The sequence below is a fragment of the Parasteatoda tepidariorum genome, chromosome 6 (genome assembly GCF_043381705.1).
Source record: "Parasteatoda tepidariorum isolate YZ-2023 chromosome 6, CAS_Ptep_4.0, whole genome shotgun sequence".
In the NCBI taxonomy this organism is placed as follows: domain Eukaryota; kingdom Metazoa; phylum Arthropoda; class Arachnida; order Araneae; family Theridiidae; genus Parasteatoda; species Parasteatoda tepidariorum.
This window is the reverse complement of record NC_092209.1, coordinates 67,047,463-67,075,329: the sequence shown is the minus strand read 5'-3', so window position 1 is coordinate 67,075,329 and position 27,867 is coordinate 67,047,463. Positions and strand designations below refer to the sequence as shown.

The 27,867-nt window shown below is 26.3% G+C and overlaps 2 protein-coding genes across 3 annotated transcripts in view; one reads left to right on the top strand and one right to left on the bottom strand.

The window, feature by feature from the left end:
• The first annotated feature begins 741 nt into the window (after positions 1 to 741).
• On the top strand, positions 742 to 22,508 carry LOC107438485 (serine/threonine-protein kinase dyf-5). 2 transcript variants are annotated; one of them, XM_016050793.3, is made up of 13 exons: positions 742 to 996; positions 5,373 to 5,550; positions 7,132 to 7,343; positions 9,458 to 9,512; positions 9,607 to 9,728; positions 11,174 to 11,386; positions 13,399 to 13,570; positions 14,432 to 14,599; positions 16,086 to 16,214; positions 17,683 to 17,780; positions 19,310 to 19,443; positions 19,523 to 19,673; positions 20,997 to 22,508. In XM_016050793.3, the coding sequence occupies exons 3-13, from the start codon at positions 7,231 to 7,233 to the stop codon at positions 21,007 to 21,009; spliced, it is 1,368 nt and encodes a 455-aa protein (XP_015906279.1). In that variant the 5' UTR covers positions 742 to 996; positions 5,373 to 5,550; positions 7,132 to 7,230; the 3' UTR covers positions 21,010 to 22,508. The 2 variants fall into 2 exon arrangements, with proteins under 2 accessions (XP_015906279.1, XP_015906277.1); XM_016050791.4 differs by lacking the exon at positions 7,132 to 7,343.
• Positions 22,504 to 27,867, bottom strand: part of LOC107438486 (inositol monophosphatase 3) — a 17,741-nt gene continuing 12,377 nt past the window's right edge. The window contains exon 9 of the mRNA XM_071181822.1: positions 22,504 to 23,925. Coding sequence (XP_071037923.1) covers positions 23,872 to 23,925 — 54 coding nt within the window. The 3' untranslated portion in view covers positions 22,504 to 23,871. The remainder of the gene's footprint in view (positions 23,926 to 27,867) is intronic.

The following is a 27,867-nucleotide window of genomic DNA, read 5'->3' as shown; positions in this document are numbered from 1 at the left end:
TAAATAAGCAAAAATTACCATAAAAATTAAAAATTACCATAATAAATTAAGTTAACTATATAATGTATCCTGTATGGATTACTGACGTGATCCATACAGGATGAAGAAAAGTTAAGGAGAAATAAAATGGCTATTTAATAAAATAAAAAATATTAAAAAAAATATATAAAAAAATTATATCAATATTTTTACTATTTTTTTCATTTCGGTAGGGGTCTGATTACTCACGAACCCACTGGCTACGTTCACGATTGGATAATTTTTGAGATTGGGGGGGGGGGCATGTTTCATTAGTGTGGTTGTCCAGGGCAAAAAATTATATTACAGAGCGTCAAAATTATTGCGTATCAAATAAATATTTCAGACTTGATTGATTTTTTTAAATAAATATTAAAAATTAAACTAAATTTCTATTAAAAATCTTAGTATCTATTACGTATGTTTGAAAACTTAATTTGTTCTTTATCGAAATGTTCAGATTTAAAATAATACTATGAAGCTTACTCTGCACTCATAATGTGAATGAGATAAACTAAATTGATTATAATATAATATAAAATCTCTTAATCCTTTTAAATAAAACTAAAATTAAATAAAGTAATTTTATTATCTGTATTATTAAATAGGGTAGGAGCTTATATCCATACGTTAAAGCTAATAATAAACCTTTTAAGGCATTTAAAAGAATAATTCCCTTCAAAATTCGTCCATCAGCAATGATTCGCAGTCAATCTCCACAGAGAGGCAGCCAAGCAGGATTTACAGAAACTAAACACTCGACGTTGCTATGGTTACGCGTGACACTACCAGATTGATGAGGCCGTATTGATACAAAGGCATCGAATCTACGTGCTAACATTTCACTTTAAAGTTGTGAAAATTTATTCAATGTTTACTAACTTTAATGATATTTATTTTTGGCATCTGCATAAATCCAACTTATGATCAAAATCCTTCAATATGGTGAGAAATAGAAGAATTCAAACGTAATAGTTGGTAAGCAATCAACATTACCATTAGGCCTAGGTCAAACTTCACTGTCTTTTAGTATCAATGTTTTTTCTTTTCCTTTTTTTTTAGTTGTATAATTAACTACTATTATTAGTTATAGTGAATCAATGCACAAATAAGATTATGATGCTGATGTTAAATCGCTTTTTATTATAATTTTAAAATGTTTATTTATAATTTCTTTTTTTGTTTACATTATTATAATTTGTTTACATTATACATAAATGTATATATGTATTTTGGATAAACTGGCAGGTGATGAAATAAGCATTTTATTAAATTTTTTGCATGAAATAAATTTGCTGAAGTTAAATAATTTTTTTTGTAAGGTTTATTGGCTTATGATCTGATATGGTCTTTAAAAATAGTTACATTAAAATGTATGTTATCTTTTCCCTCTTATTATAAGTTGAATGCTTGCATATTGTCAAGTGCGTAGACTGTTTTTAATTCTTTTCATGCACATGTTTAAATTTTTCTTATCAGTGTAACTTTATCAAATATTTTGTTATTAATAATTAGTATTTGGTTTTGGCTCATGATAGTAATAAAAGCAAATGTTCATTCCAGACATTAATCAAAATTTCTAATTGTTTTTCACTCATGTTAGCAAGGCGCAAGGAAATTCAAATATTTTTTTTCAAAATTAGTATTTAATTTTTTTTGTATGATTTAATTTTGGGATGTTTCCGAATCGTGATATGTTGTGCCAGCTACAAACGCCACGGTGCCAAATAGATTTTAAACTTGCAATTAAAATTTATATTATACACATATATTATACACGTTTATCAATTGATATCTTGAAATCGAGTTTTTGCATATAAAATTTTCAGGGTTTTTCACCTTGTATCACAATTACTCCTGATCCTTATGATTGCTTTAATAATAGTATAAATATACATTTTCTTTTAAAAATTATTTTTATCATTGAAAAATTTAAAAGTTCATTTTTTATTTTAATCACTTGCAAAATCATTTACATATGGATTTTGAATGCAATGGTTACCACATGCTTGGAGACTATGTTTAAAGAAAAAAGTCTATGCATGGAAATTAAAATCTCAGAATTAGAAATAAGCTGTACTTTAAATACATTAAAAGCATTTTGAATGCACAGAAAATAGGGGAATTTCAGTTCTGTTAAAATTTTGGATATTCGAACTTTGAAAATCTCAATTTTTCTCAAAATTTTAATCAAAGATGCTAATCATCTACTATGGGCGTAGCACAGGCCCAATTTTTGAGCAGGACTAAATTAAATTATAGTCACACAAATTCTCTGAATTTCACTCATAACAATTTTTTTCTTAAATGTTCTAAATACCAGCAAAAACACTGATTATTTTTATCTCTTTCTTGTTTTTAACTTTATAGAATTTACATCAGTAATAATTCACAAAAACTTTAAATATTTATGGAAATATTGAGGGTGAGTATTTATAATTAATTTATTATAAATACTCACCCCCACTCTGACAACGGCGCCTATTTCATTTGCACTCAACACTTATGTATAAAAATTAACAATGATAAAAGAAGGAGAGTACAATCGTTGTTCATAAAAATTATTAAATTGATCTCTACAAAAATGAAAATGCCAAATGGGACAAGAAAGAAACATAAAAAAAGTGCAAGAAAGAAACATAAAAAAATCATACTATCTGCTTTTTATTATTTAGTGCCAAAATTTTCAATGTGCCATATAACAATATTTATATGTTAAAAATGCTGTATCATTGTTAAAAAATCAAAGGTATATCAGAATCACTGCTTGTCGAAAAATAATTCAGATAACATTAAAATAAACTGATATATTATAATAATTAATAAATTATAATTTAAAATTTTTTTTAAATTGAATTGTGAAAGTTATGTTCTTGAAAATTGTATTTGAGCTTTCTGGTTAGTTGAATTTTTGGTACTGTGATTTTTACTGTATTTTAAAGCGATTGTTTAAGCAGGTTTTTAAAATTATTTTCTAAAGAGGTCTGCTTCCAATATATCACTAATGAATGTTTTTTAATAAGCATTTTTTTAAAAAATTTGTTAATAAGAAAGATATTTTAGTTGTTTGTTTTTAGGTATAAAATTAAAAAAAAGAATTATGTAATATATTTAAATATAGATCAAAATCTAATAATGATTATGTATCTTTTCTATCTTGCCAAAAGAGATTGTTAAATGACCCTTTAAAATATTTCCCCAGGGTCTTACTGAAAATTGCAATGCATTAGTGCATAAAATTTATAATTGTTCTATAAATTCAGGCTTATTAAAAATGCTTTTTAAGCTTGTTATAAAAAAATACAACAAGCTCAATTTTTGAAATGAAATTTATCTACATTTCTTTTAATTTTTTAACTTTGTTTTTTGATTCTAAAGAATAAATTCCTTAAAAAACAAAAACTGTTTTTGCCTTTTCTTAAAAAACGTTTCTGAAAACCCTTGGAAGCTATTTCAGCTTATGTCTGACTAGTATAAATATCCGGCAAAAATTTCAATTACCTGACTCTTTATGCTGAAAGATTCTTCATGTTGAAACTTTTTACGACAATTAACTCTAATTTTATTTAAATTTTTTATTTGACCGTTCTCTAAATTTTGTATAATTTGTATTGAAACTGTGAGGTCTTAAAACTGGGAGTGTGGTAGTGTTTTGCTGTGTGTAAGCAATGCATACTGATTCATTTTCAATGGTTTATTTATGAATCCAAATATCATATTATGGTTATCTAATAAAATCTATGAATCAATAAAAATAGTTAATTAATAACTGTACAGCTTAAGTTAAATATAATATTTAGAAATCAATTTATTATTGACTGGAAAATTTTTGATTGAAAATAACCGCATAGTATTAATATTATTTAATGCCTATTATTAATTGGCATTAAAAGGTGTCAAACAAATAGAGGGAATAAATTTGAATGTCATTGATTGATATGTAACAAACTTTTTCTGTAAATTATTTAAGACTGTAATGAAATATTTTTAACATGGTGAAATTCTTAGGTTGAAATAGGTTATACCTTTATTCAGTTACGAGAGTAGGGTTATATGAACCTAAGTGTCGGAAATTTAACGGGCAATATATATGTACTAAAATTTGAAACTGATACCTACTGTATATAATTTTTAATTTCATTTTGCTTTTTAATAATCATTATCGCTATTGATTTGAATCAGTGGTTCCTGAACTTTTTTGTCTCATAGACCCCTTACCATGTTTTTGGGTAGACCCCCTGCTTACCTGATATTGATTTTTTGTAAATTTATCAACTTCAAATGTATTTTTGACAGCTGGTACAGTGCTACTCACTGTGAAAGATTTAAATTTCTAACTGCAGTGTAGTGTGAAAAATTTAAGAAAAAAATACATGTTAATTTTATACATCTATTAATTAAATTCAAACTAATTTAATTTAAGTAATATGTAAATGGAATAAAATAGTGTACTATAAAACCCGTACTCCGCTACTAATATTATAATTGCGAAAATAAGTTTGTATACAAAGCCGTTGTAGTATATTGTCGGTCTGTTTATTACGTTTTCATGTAAAAACTAAGCAACAAATCTCCATGATCTTGGGAGCGGTAAAATTGGATGTCTTGTTAGCTAAAGAGTTGACACAGTCTAGGCTACAATTTACCGCGAAAATTTTATTTTTTGTTACAAAATAAAACCTTACATGTAGAGAAAATAAAAACGCACGCGGGCGGAGCTGCAAGCAACTGCTAGTTTACAATAATTCAGTTTCATACCTCAAAAAATTATCCTTATAACTTAAATTTTAATAAAATTTTTACTTCATAGCTACTTTTATAAATTATGCAGAATCTAGATAGATATATGTCTTTATATTATAAGTAAGGTAGTATAATGCCCAGAAGCTGAAAGTGCCTGAAACTGTGTTGTATGTCGCACAACAAACAAAGTCCTGCAGAACAATTTGTATCTTGAATGAGTGACAGCGTTTTCCTGCAAAATGCTTGCAGAACATTTGTATAAATTAACAAGTCCTGTTGCAGAACATTTGAAAGTATTCTGTTTATGGGGTATAATGTAAGTAAATAGGTACTATCAGTGTATGTTGATTATTCCATTCATGAAATGCCAAAATTAAAAGTCTCGACCTGCTTATAGGAGATCTACTATCATTGGCCCCTATTTTCATATCATGGACCCCCAAGTTTTTTTTTTCACTTGACATAGACCCCTTGCAGGTTGTCATCGACCCCTGGGGGTTCGATATAGATCACTTTGGGAATCACTGATTCAAATGAAGTAAATTAATCACCTTAATTCTAATAATTATGAAATCTGTCACCAATTTTAATTCCATTTTTATCTAATATAGTTTTATGAAAGATCCTGATGTTAGCCACTGTGAAACCTGTTCACCACCAGTTGATAACTCCACCAGCTGTGTCTGGTATGAATAGATATGTGACATTAAGCCAACTTGGAGATGGAACTTATGGCAGTGTTATGCTTGGACAGCGTTTAGATACTGGTGAAAAGGTTGCAATTAAAAGGTAACTTATTCTTTTTTGAAATTTTTAAAAGGCTACACATATATTGTTTTGATGTTTATTATTGTTATATTTATCGTGAATAATGTTTTGCAACATGAAAAAAAAAAGTTTAATTAATTGAAATTAATTCTAATAAGTGAATAAACCAGACTTTCTAAGCTTTTTGGAAATTTGTTCCAGTTTGATACACATTGTAAATCAATCTCAATTTATCTTATTTTGTCAATTAATTTATTTACTCAATTTATTTTATTTTGTTGAGTGTATAAAATTAAAAGATTATTTCAAATCAAAAATATGATTTCTGAAATTAATGATAGTATAACTATTATTACTTTCTTGAACTCAAAGGTACCAGGATGAGATGTCATTCTGATCTCCCAAAATTTTTTATTACTTTGAAACTTAAAAAAAATTGGTCTGCTTCCCACTCGACAAATTTAGGTGATTGTCATTTTTGCTGAATGCATTACAAATAAAAATTTAGTAAAAAAATTGTCATTTAAAAACTTTTCACTGTTGTCAAAGGTGAACATATTTTTAACAAATTTAAAATGGTACTTATCGGTTATAGAGACCATTATATTGGTATTTGTTTTTTAAAATAGCTGCCAAATTAAACTTAGGTCCTTATAATTGTGTAGTCCTTATAATTGAAAAGTATGAATTCTGATAATGCAATATATTTTTTTCAATTACAAAAATTATATGTTATGAATTGACAGAATAATAACGAAAAATCTTTTTTTGCATTGAATTCTATGCATTTAAATTTTTTTTTTGTTCTATGTGTAGTGTATTCAAATGTAATAACTTAATAACTGAAAGTGTCTGGTACAAAATTTTTTTCAAATTAAATCTTGAAATTTCAAATTTACATGTTGTGCTGTACTTTGCATTCATGTACTGACAGTATAAGTGTTCATCAATGAAGTGATATTTTTGAACTGACTTAATATAAAATTTTATAATTTTTAGATAATTAATTTTTGGATAAGTAAATTTTAATGTATTATTTTGTTTGCTATTACTTTCCCTGTTTTCTTCATTTAAATATTTATCTGGCCTCAGTCCTTTAGTTTCTATGTTGAATTTATTTATTAATGTTATTTTACCTTTTTTACCCATAATTTTAATAAATGCTATTCTTTAATCATTATGGGGTGGTGACCCTAATTAATTTTAGGGTAATATAGATAACAATAAATAATTTTTTCTGTGTACCATAGCATGAATTATGTAATTGTGAAGTCAATTGGTTTTGAAGTTAGGTATGGTTTTTCAAGTTAGTCTATCATAGTTTTTGGACCTCTAAATGAATACCTAGGTGGTCGCATTGGACCACTAAATTTTTATTGTTGGTGTGAACCTTACTTACAATATTTTGTAATACTCACAGAAGAATTCTAATGCTTTAAAAATAAATATAAATTTAATACACAGACTAATATGTTTTTATTGGATAAACTTATTTATTAATTCAGTCGCTTTGTTTATTGTTGCCTTTTATTTTGTGCACCTTTTCAGTTGCTTTTATTTGTAGTGCTTCTTGTAATATTATTTCTGCACTTATTAACTCAGGTGGTGATTGATGTTTTCTGCCTTATAATCACGTTTGCCATATATATGTTATGCATGGTTTTATATTGCTGAGTTAAAAATCTTTCACAAATTCAAGACATGGGATTAATGACTAAACGTTACAAGTTTATGGAGACAATTGGTAATGGCACTTACGGCACTGTATTACTTGCTTACAATTTGGATTCGGGTGAAAAAGTGGCCGTCAAAAGGTAAAATTTAAACCTTGCACAAATTATTTATGTCTAATTGCATATACTTTTTATTTTTTTGATAAAAGTTTGTAAGAAATTATCAATTTAAAGTTGTAAATAATTTTCGTAACTTTATACTAAATTAATTTTCTTACATTTAATTAATTATTTGCAAGGTTTGGGTCAATATATTGCTAAGTCACATTTTTAAACTGTAGAAGAGAGCATTTTTACATACCAATTTTGGTGAAAAACACTCTTCTTTCATTCAAGAGAATAATATATTTATCTGCCATGTTTTCTTTTATAAAGGACAAATTAGGAATTGTTAAGTATCTTCCTGGAGATAATACAAAGAAATGATTTGATATAAAAAGGGCATTTTGGAAAAAGTGTGCCTTACTATTATATTTACCTAAACCCTTCATATCCATTTTAACCAAAATATATTTTATTTTATTTATTTTACTCTAAATTTTATTTAAAATAAATGTTTGTGCTATAATATTTTTATTTTAAATATTGCATCTAATTTTTAATTATTAATGATCAAATATTTGTCTAAAATTTATATGCGTTTTGTAAATATTACTTACACAAGAGTATGAGAAAAAGTTTTACTACAAAGTTTTTATTTCCATTGGCAAAAAATTTATAAAATTTCCATTGAATTTTTTTTCCATTGATTTCTTTTATGACTTCTTCCTTTACTTTTATCAAATTTTTTAATCAGTCAAATGTTAGTTTTATAATTTTGGTTTTGGGGTCACTCTTAGTTAATGGGTACTTTGTTGGAGATACTAATAGTTGTTCAAGATTCGAGGCACATCTTAAAAGTAATTACTGATTCTCAAATCAGATTTGAGAATCTCTTTAATTATTTCAGCCAACCAATTTTAGTAACAATCACCTTTTTGTTGCATCTCGAGGTGTATCATCATCATTATTGTGCATCAAGATTTAAAATTCATAAATTGTTACATTTAATGAAAGCGTATGTTATTTTGTCGCATTAATAGGCACTGTAGTTATAAAACAAACAGTAAATAGTTATAATATGTAAAAGTATATAAAGATTATTGCTTCACGTTTGTTTTTGTATCTATAAATGAACTATCTTGTATCTATAAATAAAAATTTAACAAGTGCCAACAAGAAAGAAAAAAAAGTTTTCAAGGCTGGCTGATTTTTGAAAGTAAAATTAATTATATAATTTTATGTATAACACATTATGAAGGATGTAAAATGTGTGTACATGTGAATGATAAAAAAAAGATTAATAGTTAAAAATTAAGACATAATTTAAATTTAAAAGTGTTTTAATTGGTTTTGGGGAAATTAGGTTTTATGAGCAGTTCTATATTATCTTTATTTATTTACTAATTTTGAATTTTCAATGGAAAAATCTAATTTTTCATTTTATGCTATTAATCTCATAACTCCTACTTCATAGTCTGTGAGTAGAAAATTAATGAATGATTAAAATGAATCAGAAAGATTGTTTAGGTTATTTTTTTTAAAAATTATTTGCTGTCTCATAAAAATATAACCTGTCTTGTAAAATAAAAATATGAAATATAATTCTAGTTTATGCTGAAGTTAAAGATAATTCAGGAAGTAAAAATTAGATTTGCGTTTCCTTATTTGAATTTGCTGAATTTTTTTTAGCAGTTTGGTTGATGTTATTTTATTCATGTTCATATAGTAAATTTTTATACATGGGAGGAATGGCAGCAAATCTATGTCGTCCATTTTATCGTTCAACTTTTTTTACACTGTTGAATAAAGTGCAAATAATATGAAAAAGCAGAAATGTCACCTAATTTTATCATTGGTTTTTCTAATATTGATTAAGTAAAAAGCACAAGTAACGCTTTATGATTTACCATTATAATAATTTTCCATTATGCTCTTTCACATTGTTTTAACATTGTTCAAAGTGAAAAGCACATCTAATGTCACATATTTTTTATTGGTTTTCCCTCTTGTGCTTTTTCAAATTGCTTTAACTTAATATACATTCAGCAAAAAGTTAATCCTTCATTATTTGGTAGTACAGTATTTTTTTAAAATCCAATCATTATTGTCTTTTTTTTTAATTCATGAGTGCTAATATATTTGGTATATTTTAGAATGAAGAAAAAATATCATTCATGGGAAGAATGTATGAGCCTAAGGGAAGTTAAGGTATAGTTTTTTTTCTTATCCAAACTGTTAAGAACATAATATTCATTGCTGTTAATCAGTATTTGTTAATTCAGTTTGATTGCATCTATTTTAGTCTCTGCAAAAATTGAGTCATGCAAACTTAGTGAAATTGAAAGAAGTTATAAGAGAAGATAATACTTTATACTTTGTGTTTGAGTACATGAAGGAAAATTTGTATCAACTCATTAAGGGGAGGTAAGGTTACATTAAATCTTTATTGAAGCATATTATTAACTAAGATGCAAAAAAATTTTACATTTTTAGCCAATAGACAAAATGTTAGACCAAATAGTGGACTCGTTTATTAATGAAATTTCAATATTTATCGAAAGAAAGTGCTATGTGTAGCCTTAATGAGAGTTTATTTTGTTAATATTAACATATCACTAAAAGTATTATTGAAGTATGTGTCCCTAAGTTACTATTTTCCAACAATATGTTTAATAAATTTTTAAATTTTTCTAAATTGGATTTCAAATCATTATTGTCAGAGAATTCAAATTCAGTAAAACCTCGTTACAACAATATTTTGGAAACCAAATAAATATATTGTTGTAGAGGGATATATTATTATATCGAGAGTCTACATACTTTGGGGACACAATAAGATTTTTTTTAAATTTTAATGTTGTATATGTATTAACTATAAATGTAGTTATATATTATGTAAAAATTTAATTTGCAGAGTGGTAATTATGGTTAAGTATGAAATCAGATAGGAATGTTACATATGTGACTTCTTAAGAGATAAGGGAGGCAATTCTAAGAATGGAAGGTCTTGCGTTGGTCTATGTACATCAAGGATAGGGTATTGAAATCTGAATACAAAAGCCATTCAATCAGCAGTGAGACTTCATTTGTCAGAAAAGACCGGAAAAAAAGGCAAAATATGATAAAATAAGATTTTTTTGCATTATTTGAAAACCAATAATAAATGGAGAAAATAAGTTTGAAATGTGAAGAAAAAAATCGTTTGCAGGGGTTTATTGCTTCAAAGAATGTCACAATATTGAGAGGTGGATAACATATGCAAGTTAATTCATATGCAAGTTCGCCGGGACTACGAAACATTATTATAATAAAGGGAGTTGTTGTATCCGATATCGTAGTAGCGAGAGTTCACTGTATTACAAACATCATTCTTGTATTTTATTTAAATACAAATGCTAAATTGGAATATTGTTAATAGTACTTGGATATCATTGTTCTGTTTTATTTAATTCATTTGACCATAAATACTAAGTGAGTGTTGTGCTCAGCTTTTTTTTTTCTTGTTGGACTTTTTTTTTCTTGTTCCATAACTGATTCAGCACTGCCCTCTTTTAGAAAAAGAACTAAATGTGTTCCCTCTTTGAGAGAAGATACTAATGTTTTTGAGCACCATCTTTTATTTTTTATTATGATTCTTATGATTTTTTTCTATAGAAAAATTATATTTTAATTTTCTCGTCCCTTTTCATTGTAACATTGTAAATGCTAAACTATATTAACAGATATACTAGTGATATATTCTCATAATAATAGACTTTTTATTTAATTAATATTTCTGCAATTTTAAGCACTATATAAAATAATATAATGCTTAAAATTATTTAGTTCAAAATAATTCAGTAGAATAAATTTGATACTTTATTTTTCAGGGATAATCCTTTTCCAGAAAATGTGATAAAAAATATACTTTATCAGATTTTGCAAGGCTTAGCTTTTATGCACAAGCATGGCTTTTTTCATCGAGACATCAAACCTGAAAATTTGCTATGTATGGGACCAGATCTTATAAAAATAGCTGATTTTGGCCTTGCACGGGAGATTCGTTCCCGACCGCCTTACACAGACTATGTTTCTACTAGATGGTATGCATTTATCTGATCCGTATTTCTCAAACAATCATATGTTTTATGATTGTCTTAATTTTCTTGCATTTTTAATATGTCTTGTTATTTTGTTAATTAATTTGTGATGAATATTAAAAAATGCATTCAGTAAAGGCTTAATAATGTCAAATATTAATTTAATGTAGGCTAAAGGGATATTAAGGGCAGGATCTTAGGATTACCAAACCGGTACTACTTTATACTAGGAAAAAAAACTTAATTTTGTTTTTACTTTTGTTTTATTTTTAATATGTTTGTTTATTATTTATTTTTAAGCTCACTTAAAATTATTGATACAAAAATATAATTTATTAAGAATTTATGGTTGATGTGTGTAAAAATGAAAAGAGTGTGTTTTGAATAATATGTATACTTTTACGATTATATAATTTCAACTAGAAACAAATATTTTATTATTTTTAAACTCTGGCAAAAATTTATATTTTCTGTATTTTTTATTTAAAATTAGAGATGTACTTTTTTTATTAGTCATATTCTAGTCTTATAGAGTTATAAGCCCCAATGCAATTTCTTATTTCTCCTTCTTTTGTCTTAGGTCCTATATAAAAATGCTAGTTACATATATTTGTATAATTTTAGCTTATTCACATAAAAGTTTCCAGGGAATCTAAACTTACTGCTACTTTGTTTGTAGTAGTACTACATAAAGTGTGGCTTTGAGGAGAACTACTCCAGACTGAAAGTCTGGGGATGTCTGCTGCTATGGTAACAAGCGAGAGCACATTTCTATTGGGGGTGAAATGGAATAAAGATAGTGTCGATTGGTTTACTCACGACAACCTATGGTATGATTAAGACAAAACTATTCACCTCGCACCCTTATTTGAAATGACCTTTCCTTGTAACCATAGTACTTACCATGACGCGAGACGTGTGTCTGGAGGAGTTCTCCTGAAAGCGGTACTATATAGGAGGTTGTTAACACTTATTGTAAATTGTTTTGATAGTTATATTCTTTGCAAAGAAAAAAGTATTTCTTGCACTGATGTGTTTCTAAACCATAGTCTTTGTTCAAATGTTTTATAAAAGTAATTTTTCATAGCATTGTTGCTGATTTTATTTTCTGCTAAATCTGATTTTATTTTACTCTTCCTAGATCCAGTTGAATATTTATATTGCGTAAATAATTGCTTGATTAAGTTCAAATTGTTTTGTTATACAACTATTAAAAGGTGAAGTTATTTACCTTTTATTAAATAATTGATGGTATGGTTTGATTATTATCACATAATCCAGAAATTAAGTTTCATTTTTACTTTGGAATTGCTATGTTTATTAGTACAAGCATATGCTTTCTTTCTGCTGAGGTATTGGCAAGCCAGAAAAAACATTCTCAGAATGCTGACTTATGTAATGTTTGTTGGATGAGAATTTCAGATGCTTAAAACTATCAAGTATTTAGTCATGTGCCAGAACTCTGTCAGTCTTCTGATTTCTCAATGAGAAGAGCACCACTACTTATGAAATTCTCAAATAAATTTGAAAAGTGTACAGACCCAGTGGGATTAGTGAATCCATAGTCAGATGGTGGGTGCACCGATTTCATAAAGGATGTGAAAATGTTTATGATGACAAACAAATGATCGGTGTGCCCATCTCAATATATGGCACAACCCCCGATAGTCTGGATAACGCATTGAATAACTTTCATGTTTTCAAACACTTGCAAAGACATGGAAGATTTCAGATCCATTGTTACTCAATGGTTGCAATCGCGGATGGTATCACTCTTTGCTCAAAGCAAATACTTATGCCCCATTAAGATCAATGGCCTGTTAGTCTGTTATAATAGTATAGTCTGCTATAATAGTAAATAATAGTCTGTTACTTGCAGTTCAATATTTAATAAAGTTTCATTTATTATTTTCTTTTTTTGTGTTGCTAATTGGAACTTACTTTCTGAATTATCTGATTCAATTTAAAAAGTTTTATAAAATTCTCTTGAGTGTTATGTTTTGTTATTATCTTAGGTATCGAGCTCCTGAAGTTCTCCTTAGAGCAACAAATTATAATTCTCCCATTGATATGTGGGCTGTTGGATGCATAATGGCTGAGCTTTATAACCTTAAACCGTTATTTCCTGGAAGAACTGAAATCGATCAAATATTTAGAATATGCTCACTTCTAGGAACACCAGATCAAGTATGTTAATGTTTGCTTAATGATTATTACCTATTTTTGTTGTTATATTTATTGTATATTTCGTTTGATGCAAGATTATAAAATACTTTTTTAAAGCTTTTCCGATTAAATGAAAATGAAAGGAACATTTGTGACTTTTGAGTTTCTGAAATTAAGGAATAAAAAAAAGAGCATAAGAGAAGGTTTTTAATATCTAATTGTAAGTCATCTAGTTTTGCATATCTAGTTGTTGCACATTTAGTTGTAAGTTTAGCTGTATGATCAGAGATATTTCATTTCACCATTAAAATAAATTATATACTGTCTAAAAAAACTGCAGTAATATTTTTAATCATTTTATTAACCTTTTGCTAATGCTGGTTAGTTGAACCAGAAATGACAGGTTTCACCTTGTAAGTTAAAGCAAAGAGTTAAATGAAACAATAAAGATATTTTTCATGAAAAATTCAAAGTAATCACTGATACTTATTAATGAAAGAATGCCTAAAATTCATGAAATATTAAAAATTAGGAACTTTTTTATTATTAAGTATTGAAATAAATTTAAAATACTGATAAAAATATAAATTTTTAATTTATATTTAACATATGAATAATATATTTAAATTAATTATTTGCTGAAAAATATGGAATAGATAAATAGATTTTATGTGTGTCACTAACTGGGATAATCTGAACCTCTTGTTATGAATTTATTTAATTTTGAATTTTTAAGCAGAGAGATTTGTCTGATGATATATTTAAAATAATTATTCAGTGAAAAATCTGGAATATATATTATAGATAGATGTTATGTGTGTAACTTGTGGAATAACCTGAACCTCTTATAGTGATTTTTTAAAATTTTGAATTTTTTAACAGAGAGATTGGCCAGATGGATTTATCTTAGCGTCTGAAATGAATTTTAAATTCCCTCAGTTTGTTGAAATGCCAATTCCATCATTAGTTCGTAATGCCAGTCAAGATGGTTGTGTTTTGTTAAAAGATTTGCTTCGATGGAATCCTGATAAAAGACCAACCGCTGTTATGGTAAGTAAAAAAATACATTTAGTATTATCTAACTGTGAACTTGATCGACATTTTCAGCAATGTAATTTTTAACAAAATGAATTGTTTCATATTATTCTTAATGCATTATTTCTCTCTTTAAACTTAGAAGTTTTATATCATAATCTTATTAATTTGAATTTATTAGATGAAATAAAAATGCTTATATCAGATTGTAGTTCTATATTTAGTAATTAAAAGAACAAAAATGTTTATAAGATACTTTAGTTTTATCATTGAACATAATTATAACTATATATATAGCATGTTATAATTAAATTGAAGATCATAACATGCTATGCTTAGGTAACTTCCTTTTATAATTAAAGAAGTGATTAATGTTTCTATTTATAACTTATTATTTTTTTTTTGAATAAAGTGACAAAAAGAATAATGAAAAATGATTATTCTTATTTTTTTTATTAATAATAAAACACTTAAAAAATATAATTTTAATTTATTAAATAAAATTAATAGGAGTAAGTCAGAAAATAATTCTGTATTTAGTTAAATAAAAAGAACGAAAATGTTAATTAGAAGCTATAAGCCTACCATCAAACATAATTATAAACTCAATATATCAAAATGAAAAAAGTGATATAAGTTAAACAATATCATATTAGGATTGAAAATGTAATTGGTGCTTCCCTTAATATGTTATTATTATTCTTTTGAATAAAATGACAGAAATAATGATTATAAATTCTTTGGCATGGATCTCTGGTTGTTATTTGGTTAATCAAATATTCGATTGAAAAATCAGCTATTTTTTGTTGCTTTTTCAGTGATTCTAAACTTATTGTACAATCCTTTTCTTTGAAATGTTATGGAGATTGATTGACGAGAAAGAGACGCTGTTAATCGACAAGCATATTTTTGTTTCGAATAAGCCAAAAATTAGTAGTTACACTTTTTTTAAACTTTTTGATGAAATTGTGTAGAGTTTAGCAAAATCTACTGCATTCAAAGTGAAACCTAATTTTAATTGCCAATAATCTTTAATTTAAAGAAGAAAATTTTTTAAAACTATTTTTTAAATATAATCAAGATACATTTATTTAAGAGCATTTTTAATTCTAAAACAATATTTATATGTGTTTTTTAGTGAAATATATACTTATTTAAGAACTATACCCACTTTACCCCACTCTAGGGTAAAGTGGGTATGTCAAAACATGTTCTTTTAAATGCATTACTGTAAGAAAGCAATCAAATAAGATAGGTATGCTATGCTTCATATTTGATTTATATGAATCCATTAATATAAAATGGATCAAAATTTTTGGTAAAATAAATTTTATAGTTTGGTTTTAGAGCATTCTTTCTTTCTTTCTTTTTTTTTTAAAAAAAAAGGTTTATTTTATACCCACTTTATCTTCTGAACCTATCTCATTAAATTTTGCTATTTTATGCAGGGGGTTCTTTAATTACTTTTGCTACTTTTTTTACTTCAACATTTATATTTTAGGCTGCTCGTTACATATACTTTCAAAATGGTCTGAAACCAATGTCGCACACCAATCGTCGTGTGTCTGCTTTTAATCGCCATCTTCCAGAATCTTACCAAGAGAATGTACCTAAACTGAAAGCACTAGAGGTTTGAATAAATTATCATTTAAATTAAATTAAACGCATATTACTTTTCTAAAAATTAGTATTGTTTATTTTGGCCCACTGTTTTATTAAATACAATACAAGTACAATGTCACCAACCAAAATAGTTGGCTTTCAAAATAAAAATTTCTAATGAATTTTATTTTCGCAACAACCATTTGCAGTCTATATTAGTGATACTCAATAGCAAAAGTTAAATCTGTAACTAATTGTTATTTAACAATTGGTTAAAGGTTCAAAAAGTACTAAAATTGTAAAGCGAGTATTATTATTTTTTTTATTCATTTAACTATATAGTATAACACTTTGCATCCAGTCACAAAATGTCAGTAAATATATGTGAAGCCAATGTATAATTTTATATTTAAATTAATTTAAGTACTATTTGATAGTATACATGCAATTAAACAAAAAACTAACAGTTCCTAAACATATATTATACATAAAATATTGAGAAGCTTATATAAAAATATTAATTAATTTGAATATACTCAAGTGATTTGAGTCAAAATCTAAATATATATATACACAGATATTGTTGCAGTTCATATTATTTTTACTCTTGGTTATTTATAAAATATTTTTTAGACATCAAAAATGTACATTTTATGAATAAGGTATTTTAGAATTATTAATAAGGTGTACTACTTTTCATACTATTGCTCTCATAGTATGTTTTTGAATGATGTTATGGCTATTTTACCAGACTTTGAAGAATCCTTCTGTTTATTTTAGAATGTTATGTATGAGAGCAATGGTGAAGCTTTGATCTCCATATAATATGTTGTTGCTGGAATACTTTACTTTTTTTTGTTTTCATATTTTTAACCTAAAAGAATGTACCTTTTCAGAAATTAATTATTCTAGAGAAACTTCTACTTCCAATATCTTCACAAGTTTCTTCGTCTTGTTACACATTATTTGATAACTGTGTTTAAATTTATAGAGTATAATATTCATTTTATTCAAAATTCCAAATAAGTTGTTATAATTTAATTTAAAGTAGTTTGCATGGCTTTAAGCTTTTTATAATAAAATTTTGCTGCTTTTGCTTAAAATGATATAATTATTGTGAAAAGTACTTAATAGCTAAATTGACAACACATATTGAAATACAGTGGACAAATTATAAGTGTTGTTGAGAATATATTTATTTACAAAAATCAAAACAACTATTAAAAATGAATAAAAATGTATGTATCTATATTTCTATAAAGAATTGTGTGTACACAATGATAAAAGAAAACATATTGTATTTCATTTTGATAAAGTGTATTATATTTTTATGCTATTAATTAAATGTAATATTGTTTATTACTAAGACACTTACTATAGATGTGCAATTTTCAGTAAAATGTTACTGCATATAACTTTTTTAAACTTGGATTTTCTTTTAATAATTCTTTTTATCATCTTAAAAACTTACTTACTGATTAAATTTCAATTTATAGGAAAAATCAGCATACAGAAAAAGATGGGGTGGAGACCAACTAGCACAAGAAAATACTGGCCCATCTGACTCTGAAAACAGCCTTATTGCTGATAAAGTGTAAACAAATAATATAATTCATTTTATAGGCTTATTATTATATTTATGAGTGAATAAGTTGTTGTTTAATAATTTAAATTCATTGCATTCCATTTTGTATTATAAACTATTAAGTTGGCAAGCATGCTCCAACCATTTTTTATAATTTTATAATTTCTTTTTTTTTTTTTCAAGTTATTTTTCAGATCATTAAAATGTAATGTTAAGTTAAAAAAAAAGAAAAGAAAAAAGAGCATTTTCGACACGCCCTATTTTTACTTTCTATCAATGTTTCAAGGCCAGAAAAGCTTCTCATAACATTTGTGTTGTGTATGAAGAGGATGGAAATTTTGACCTCAAAAACGTTCCTTGTTCTGGCCATCCAGTTACCTTTGATGAAAAGTGATAAAACCAACTTTTGGTTAAAAAAATTGTCAGCAAATGTTAAGGGACTTTGGCATAGAAAATGGAATGTTTCTATTATTTAAGCTTTTAAAATAATTAAAAAAAAAGAAAAGAAAACTGAGAAAATAATTGCTAACCCAATATTTTGTTCCGTATTTTTGTCAAGAACAATAATGTATGGAATTTTAAGTTTTAGTTGTGCTAAGTCTTGACTTTTCATGTAGGTACATGATAAAATTTTATTAATTTTACTTTAAACCTTTAAAAGTATAGCCACTGATAAAAAAAAATTATACATATTTTTTTAAAACTCTTTTAATGAATAAAGTAATGCAGCAGTATTAATTCGTATATTAGAAAGCATGCAATTAAAAATACATAAGCAGCTTTTATATTGTTTATTTTTACAAATATAATTTTATAAATGTCACTCAAATATACTTTCAGTATAGTTCTTTTATTATGTTTTGAATCAAAATTTAGCTTTATTTGTAGTTTCATGTTTTTTAAAATNAAAAAATTTTTATTTCAGAAACAATTTTTTTCTTTTTTTAAATCAGCAGTGGGGACAAGTGAGGGAATGACATATTGGTATATTTTTATTACCTAAAATTAATAAAAAATAAAAATTGATAATTTTTTTTTATTCTTTTGTTAGCTTGCATTCTGAAGGACATTTTCCCTGAAAATTTTTTTTTCGTAAGTTGTAAAACAAACATAAAATATACTGGGGACATGAAAATGACTGTTTTTGTGAGAATGACCCATATGACATTTGATTTTGAATATCTAATATATAAATACCCCCTCCCCATTTTTTTATCATCATTAATGTATTTTTAATTTTCTGTTTCAATAACATCTAAAATATTATTTTTGCTATTTTTTCAAGCTGTAATGATTAGTTTGTATCAATCATATTCATGTGAATATGATTTTTATCTTTAATATATTACCATTTCTAACATGAATTTCTTGTAGCATTCTATCATATATATCATGAAAAATCCTCTAAATGTTTATTATTTTGAAATTTTTTTTACATGTATCTAATTTTTTTAAGAAAATGTGCTGATTTATGCCTTAAAGTTTTAATCTTCAAGTTCATGAAAAAAATTATTTGAATTTTTATATTCTGTTTGCAGTATTGAAAGACAGCCATCCCATGATGTTACTAGATTTTCAGCTAAACAACAGTACATGAATAAACCAAGATATGTTTCTGGAAATATTTCAAGAAGTGTCCTATTTAATGAAGCACCAAGGTTAAAAATGAATGGTAATATCTTTTACTGCATTGCATAAGGTCAATCAGAGTTTTGAAGAACTTATTCCTAAATAATCTTTTTTATTTAAAGGTCATTTTAATAATTCATTTTCAAATTCATTTGAGCGACGCAACTCACAGCCTACTGTCAATGGTACTCCAGTACAAAAATCGGCCAGAAATTATGGACAGGCCTCAAACCCTGTGTTTTCAATACCTGGAAAAATTGATTGGAGTGCCAAGTAAGTATTAAAAAACCACATTATTATTTTGCTTAAAAAAACTATTTGCACAAATGTGATGATTAAATGCATTAATATCCTTTGAAAAGTTTAAAAAAATATATAATAGAAATCATTTCTAACATTTTATTTGTGGCAACAAGTATCTAAAGAGCATTGCATTATGGTAGAACTTTCCAACAATATTTATTCAGAAACTGTTTTTTTTTTGTTTAATTCAATCAAAATTATCACAATCAATAGTGAAGTTGAGAATTCTGTGATTTTTAATATTTTGTTTAAAATCACATAATACTGTAATGAAATGTTATGCCAGTTTTTCCAAATAGAGTTAAATTTTATTTCATGAATTTTAAACTGTTATAAATGCATTTTTTATTAGTTTTCTAAAACAGTTTGTGTTAAACCATTCCAGTTATCATAAAATATGCTTACTGGAATGGTTTAATACAAAAATTATTTTCATACTAAATTAAAAAGTAATTATTTTCATACTAAACTATTTTTTTTAAATGCATTAATTAAAGTTTTGAATTTTTAACTAAGTTTTGAAGCGTCGAAAAAATAAGTAAATTTCATTTACTCATTTTTGCGACGCTTCAAAACCTATTTGAATGCTTATAACATCTTTTTATTCTATTTAAAAAGAATAATTATTTTTTTAAAAAAAAATTGCAAACATTTGAGAGTTCACATTTTGGGATCTTCACATTTCATTTCATTTATTGCAAAATCAAAAGTACTTTTAATAGCCCATTTACCTTAAATAATGCCCATTATTCATTATTATTTCATTTATTATATACTATTTTGTTATGAAATAATTTATTGTCGCTTGGAATTAACTATAATTATTAGTTTTCCTTTAAACTTATTTTGATCTATCTTTATATAGAGCAATCTATTTCTGAAGTTGAAAAAATCTTGGATCCAAAAGTTTCTTACCACGTGTACAGTTTTTTAATAATTTTTTATTTTAAAACGTTGAGTGTTTCCCTATTTTTTTTAATGTTGTGTATAATTAAAGAAATTGTCACATAAAACAAAACTTTCAAAGCAGTGGATCATACTTTTTTTTTACCGTTCCTAAAAATAGCATGTAAGCATTGTACCAAAAAATGTTGTCTTGACTTCTATTTTGAAGCACTTACAAAGATTTCAGTTAATATTAGTCAAGTTTTAAAAATGTTTAATTGTTAGTAACCTTTAATAATATTAAACTTTTAAAAATTGATTGAAGTATTTTTTCTTAATAAACTGTGCTGGCACTTTTTACTAGTTTTATTACTATTTTAATCTAGCATGCTTTATCATTTTTTCCAGGTATCTAAACTAGTCAAACTGAATTCTGTGGTAAATTTTATCCAGTAACCTCTTCCAAGATTGCTCTGATTTTAAATCTAACAAAAGACATTTTAGGTTTATTCTTGTAACTATCATTTCATTAGTTATTTTATCCTGTATCTATGCCCTTTGTAATTTTAACATGGTTACTTGAAAGAAAATCCAGCCATCTTTTATTTGATGTAAACATAATTATCATATTTAAAAATTATTGTAGCAGAAAGTATTGTTAATAAGTATATATTATGAATACAGCAAATATACAGTAGAGCTCTGTATATCTGAAACCTGGTAATCAAAATTTCTGAACCGATACTACTTGTCAAAAATTATAAATTAATAGAACCATTTAAAATATTTATTATGTAACTAAAAACAACTCAGTCAATAAAACAAAAGAATAAAAAATATAGATTAAATATTGAGGAGTGAATCATTCAAATCCAAGGATAGAATAAATTTGCATAATTTCTTCAAGTAATTTAAATGATTAATATCAAAATTATATAAAGCATGATGCTTGATTGGGAAAATAAGACAGATTTGAACCTTGATTTAAAATGTGATATTTGAATGATTCAATATAACAATATGGGTAACAGCCCTAATTTATTCAGATTAGTGAGGTTCTACTGTATTAAGAATTTTTCCCTTTTCCTTTCATTTCAAAATTATATTTACTAAGTTACAAAATGAAATCAAATATTTCTGCAAAGAGAATATTTGAAGATGTGATTGATGGGAAAAGCATGTTTATTTTTGCATAGACTTTTAAAGAGTGATTGAATTAAATGTGATGTGCCTCTTATACTTTTTAAATTATTATTATTTTTTTTGCACATCATCAGGTGATCAGCACGGGTTTTTTTGTTGTACATAGTTCATATCTAGTCATAAAATTTCATTGTATATGAAGCATAATGTGTTTATTTTAATCAAAAATGTGTATGATAAAATTAAAAGAATGTAATAAGACATAGCTGAGCTCAATAATATGAAATAAAAATATTTTACGATTAAAGATTTTACTTTAAAATCAATTTTACTGTGCCTTAAACATGATAATAAAAATATAGCTAATTGAATAGCTTCAAATTATTGAATAGAACTAGCGTTTTGATAAAATAAAAGTTGTAACTGCTTAAGTTTTAAAATAAAAAAACTTCACTGATTTAATTAAAATAATTGAATTTTCTGTTTGAAGAAAAAAGAAGATGAAATAAAAGTTATCATGTAAGATAATCATTCTTAGATAAGTTGCTAGTTAAGTAGATTAATAATAATTAAATAGGGAAAAATAAAATGTTTACTTAGAGTTATTTTTTTATAAGTTTAACTTCAAACTGACAATTCAATTAAATATTTTGTTATTTGTGATAATTTGTTGTCATTGTTCATCAGTACATATCATTAATTATGTTTGAAAAGTAAGAATGAAACTAAATTAAAGATGTAAATACAGCAATGTTCATAATAAAACATTTGGTATGATTTTGTTTTCTTTATTGAGCAGACATAAATGTAACATTATTTAGAAATCCACAACTCTGTACAACAACAGTAATAACACACCTGTAACAACAAATAAGCAGGAAAAAACACACCTGAATTTTTTTTATACAAATTTTAAACCATTCTGATTAAGTAAGCAAATAAAAATATTTTTTTCATTTATCCCTAGAAAAAAATTAATACAGTACCTTTTTAAGTAAACATCTGAAAAATAAAAAACAATCAGATGCTGAAGAAGCAATTTAAAAATAGGTAATAAAAAACAAAATAGTGATTTTAAATTCAGTGTAGATTTAAATAAATAAAAAATTCTGTAATAGATCAATAAATATACCCCATTACCACAATAAACAAAATTTCTTGTTTTTACATATTTTAAGGCATTGTTTAATTAACAACACAATTTAAAATCATCTCTTAGCAAAAAATGAGCAAAATTGCAGTGTTTAATTAATACCCTTTTTTTGGCTTTTAAAACCACACCAAGATTGAAAACAAAGATTTGTAACTTTATATTCTACATATCTTAGAAATTATACATTGAAAGAAATATTATATTTGATCGCTTATGTATGCAAATATGCATGCATTTCCTTCATTTTATTTGGCAATGTTTTATTGGCCAATATTCTTTTAAAATTGTTTATAGGAATTTCATAAATACTATTTTTGTACCGAAGAAACTGGTTCAGCAGTTAAAAAATTGCTTATCATTTGAAAAAATTCAAATCAAATACTGGTTTGTTTATGCTAAGTAGCTCATTGTTAGTGTTTTTGAATTTTATTTTGAGCATCTGTATTATAGATTTTTGGATACACACTGAGATGATTTACTTTTAAACTTTATAAATATTTATAAACCATAAACATTAATGTATGAAGAACCATAATATTTACACTTTATGTACAAAGAAAATTACACTTTTAAAGTATAAAGAACATTATTGCTTTCAAGAACATTTTTTTACCCTTGATTTAACCTTTGAAACATTGAGCTTTTGCTTAAAAAAAAAAAAAAAAGCATTGAAGTTGTAGTAAGCATTTATAATGAAAAGGTTTTATTAATTATGAAAATGTTAGTATGGTGAATAAATATTTTATTAAAATATTTAAATCTTGGTTAATTTACTTTAAATAGTATGGCATGATAATGCATACTATCTTCATTTTAAAGCACAAAATGCTGCTATAAGCTTCAAATCCTGGGTAACAAATTTACAATCATAGAAACAAATTAATGTAGTTTTTAACAAGTGTACCACTCTTGTACACTTTAAATCAACAAGAGTAAACTTTTCATGAATAAAATTTTTTTACATTATTACCTTATTTAAAACTTTTTTTAAAGTTCACTAAGCTTCAAATTAAACTGCAAATTACCGTTGGAGAAGGATACCTAAAAATTTGAAACAAAATATTGATATTAGTGTCTGCATCAAATTTTTTTTTTTTGAAAAATAATTCATAGTACCCTTCAACTGCTACGGAATTTCCGTAGTTTCAGAAATCTTTTCAGACGGTAGCAAAATTAATGTCTTAATATTTAAAAAAAATTACTTTTCGCTTAACTTGTCCACTATTACTTATAAAAGTGCAGGCCATATGGCTAGATTTTTAAGTTCTGATAAAAGTTTTATGAGAGATCCATTTGCTTTAAAAATTTCTACTTTGGTTCGCTACGCTAGAAAGAATTATTTTCAAAATCCTCATAAGTTGGAGGGTATGGTACAATGTTTGCTTGATACAATGACCTTTGCTGACCAAATAAAAAGGGATATTGTAATGCAAGGTTTCTATACCATGAAAAAAATTAATATTAATTCTTATACATTTGTAGTGTTGCAGTACAGTTGGTGAAATATTGTGAATCTTTTAACTTAAAAAAAAAAAAAACTATTTTGTTCCTTGGATATCATAAAGAAAAATGATTAAATGAACAACAATCTTTGAGCAAAAACTAAGGCTACTTGAAATAAAATTCTTAAACGGGTTAAAGAAGAGATGAATCAGAAAATTTTTTCCAATAAGAAAAATATATTTGATAAATGCATGGGTTCTTTTTTTAAAAAATCACTAAGACTGTTAAAGTATCTTCTTATGAATGTATACGACATATTCAATTTCTACCACACACATTTCTACATAAAATGCAATCTTGTTGTTACTCATCCCCCTGGTATAGGAAAGCCTACACGAGGTCCAAGACCCTGTCGCCTGAGAATATCGTAAATCTTCTGCTCAACCAACAGCTGCCTCCAGGAGGCTCTTAACAATTAAGAAGGTGATCAGAACTAGCGGAAGGGAACAGAGCAAGGAGAAAAAATCTTCCCGTTCTAAAATTTAATCTTGCCATGGCTGATTGCGATGTCCTGGGGCCGCTGCATAATTGAGACAGGCCCGTATCAGTTATGAACTGCTGGGAGGAGCCAAGTTGAAAGTAAATTATTTTTGTGAAGTGAGTGGATTTCCGAAGGAGTTAGCTCAACAGAGTTGACGATCGGAAGATCACAACCATTTCTAGCAAGAAGATCTGCAATCTCATTACCATACACCCCAATGTGTGAAGGATTCCACTGGAAACATACAGATTTCCTCGGGCCTAGTTAGGAGAGAAGTACTGGAAAATTCTGGTCAGGTTTATCATATATTTTCGGCCAATTTTTTAGGTATTAGATGGCACTTTCAAAATCCAAATACTAATGTAATCTAGCAATAATTTCTGATCTAAAAACTGAGCAAAAGTCAGGGTTACGGATACTATATTTAATTTCCTCCGCGGAGCTGCTGATGAAAACACCACTCTCAGCTCAAATTTGCTGCCATCCATGTAGATAGCCAAACCCTCAGAAGGGATATTATTAATGACTTCTAGGACCAACTGTTTCAGAAGTTTAGGATGATCCTCCTGCTTACTATAGCACAGGATTTCAAATCATCATTGAAACTGATATTCTCAAATGATACTAACTAAAAGTCAACGATGGAACAATTTTAAAATTTATAAAACCATGTTTCACCACATGATCAAGCGGCGTGCCTCTCTATAAACGCTGGTTGCTTGTCCAATTTAAAATATATTTTGATGTCCTATTAAGATCACAAAAGCTCATCAATTTATAAAAATATCTAAAGAGTTAATCTGAAATATTTCGTATTTGAAGGTAAAATGTCAGGCTTGTAAAGAACCATTTCACTTGGGCAGCTGTTGTTTAACTCTGTGACAATTCTTGCTGCACTGAGTTGGGCTCTATCTAAAATATTTAAATTAGAGGCAGAGGCTGTCTGAAAAATTCTGGTAACCATACTCAAGAATGGGACGTACGAGAGCACTCTAAGTAACTTTAATAGTGGAAGCATCAGCTTTCTAGTTTCTACTGGAAGTGTACTTCATGATCTGTCCACAATGCAATATTTTTTTTATTCTTTATTATCAACACCGTGAAGTGCTTAATTTTCGTTACCTCCTTGATAGAGAATAAGAATTTAGTCCTTTGTGTCATTATCTTTTTACTGAAATCAAATAGTTTCTAATTTATCGCATAGTTACAACAATAGAAATAGTGGTTCTTCTGATAATTTCTTTTCACATTTGCTGTTAAAAAACTTCACAAGGGAAATGGTGCTATGTGCAGTGGAAGTAATAGAATAACCTCCATAACGAAAGGGCGTAGGCCAGAGATAGAGAACCTTTTGGGATTAATGTGCCAGTTAAATTACAGTATATTTTCGGGTGTGTCAATTGATATTTATATTTTATGCACCACTTGTTATTTTTCTTTCTAAAAATTATCTTTGAACCATTATACTTTGATTTCAAACTATGAAATCAGAATCACACTGTGTAACTATATTTTCGTTACTACTGTGTGATTATTTGGTTATTAACTTGCTTCAATGGAAATCAAATAAACACAGTTTAAAAAGATTTCAGTTTCACATTAAGCTAAGATAAAAAATTTTAAAACGCACAAAAAAATTTAGGAAATTAATATTAGATATTTTAATGTTTAAACACACGAAAAATTATGTATATTAAGAGAATTCAAAGTATATAATTTATGGCCATTACTTATTTTTTTTTTTTTGTGTGCTTAAAAATGGAAACGCTTTAATTAAGTAAAATTTTTACTTTTGAAAATACATTTAAAAACATTTAGTGCATAACTTTTTCTGTAACATACACAATATTAAAATAAATCTCAATCAGGACGGTTTTTCACAGTCGTTGCTAAAAACTCATTGTTGAAACATCTGTTTACAAATTTGTAAATTTTTTAATAATTTCAAATTTAGTTTGAGTTTCTTTTTAGGTATGGTGGCACTAGCGTATTTTCTAAAAAAATTCATTCTTCCCTACGTTAGCTTTTATAGTTGAGGGTTACTATAATTATCTTTTCGCCCTGGAATAGCACCTGAAATCGAACTTGTTTTTAAATCCAATAATAATATCTGCAAGTGTTTGAGAGATTAAATTTTTAAATGTTGCTGTAGCAATTGAAAGTACTTTAATATGTCCCTCTCCTGTGCCACCAAAATACTTGCCATTTCTGGCGTAAGCTATATAAGTACTTTTTGATTTCAAATAAAAACAGTGTAACTAAATTTGGCACATTCAAAAACAACCATATAAATAAACTATTAATCAGTTTTTACTTTTTCTCACCAAGTTATTTTCAGAAATCAAAACATTAATGAAGAACAACATGAAAATACAGGTGACAGAAATTTGAGTTGAAAAATAAATATTTAAAATCACCGGGATTTGTGAAAGAGATTCTTGGTAAATAATGAAGATTCTAAATTGTAATTATACTATAATATATATATACTATGTATAAATAACACTATAATTTTAGTGGTTTAAAGTATTTTTTTTATTTATGTAGTAATGCTATTAAAAGAAGCGTTATTAACGAGAACATTATCGTGTTTCAAGATCATTCTTCTTTTTGTGCAATTTTTTTATGCTTAGTATGTTCTTTGACTTAATATATGCTATTTTAACATAATCTAATTCATTCTTTAACTTATTGCATACAATACTTATTTATCAAATTTACTTTTAATTAATCATTCCTACATGATTTTTTGTTGTTATTTTCGGTACTTAGATATGAAATATTTAGTTTAAAAACCAGCTCACTCGACCTTAATTCAGGTTTTTGTAAATTTTTAGCCTTTAATTACTTAAATTAAAACAACTCACTTTCTTTTTCTTTCCTTAAATTTATTTTAAATATTGCCATCAGAAAAATTTAAAAATAAAATAAACGGATTTGTTATATCTTTTATTATCAACATATAGGAATTTACTTTTAAATTATTCTTTGCAAGTTTA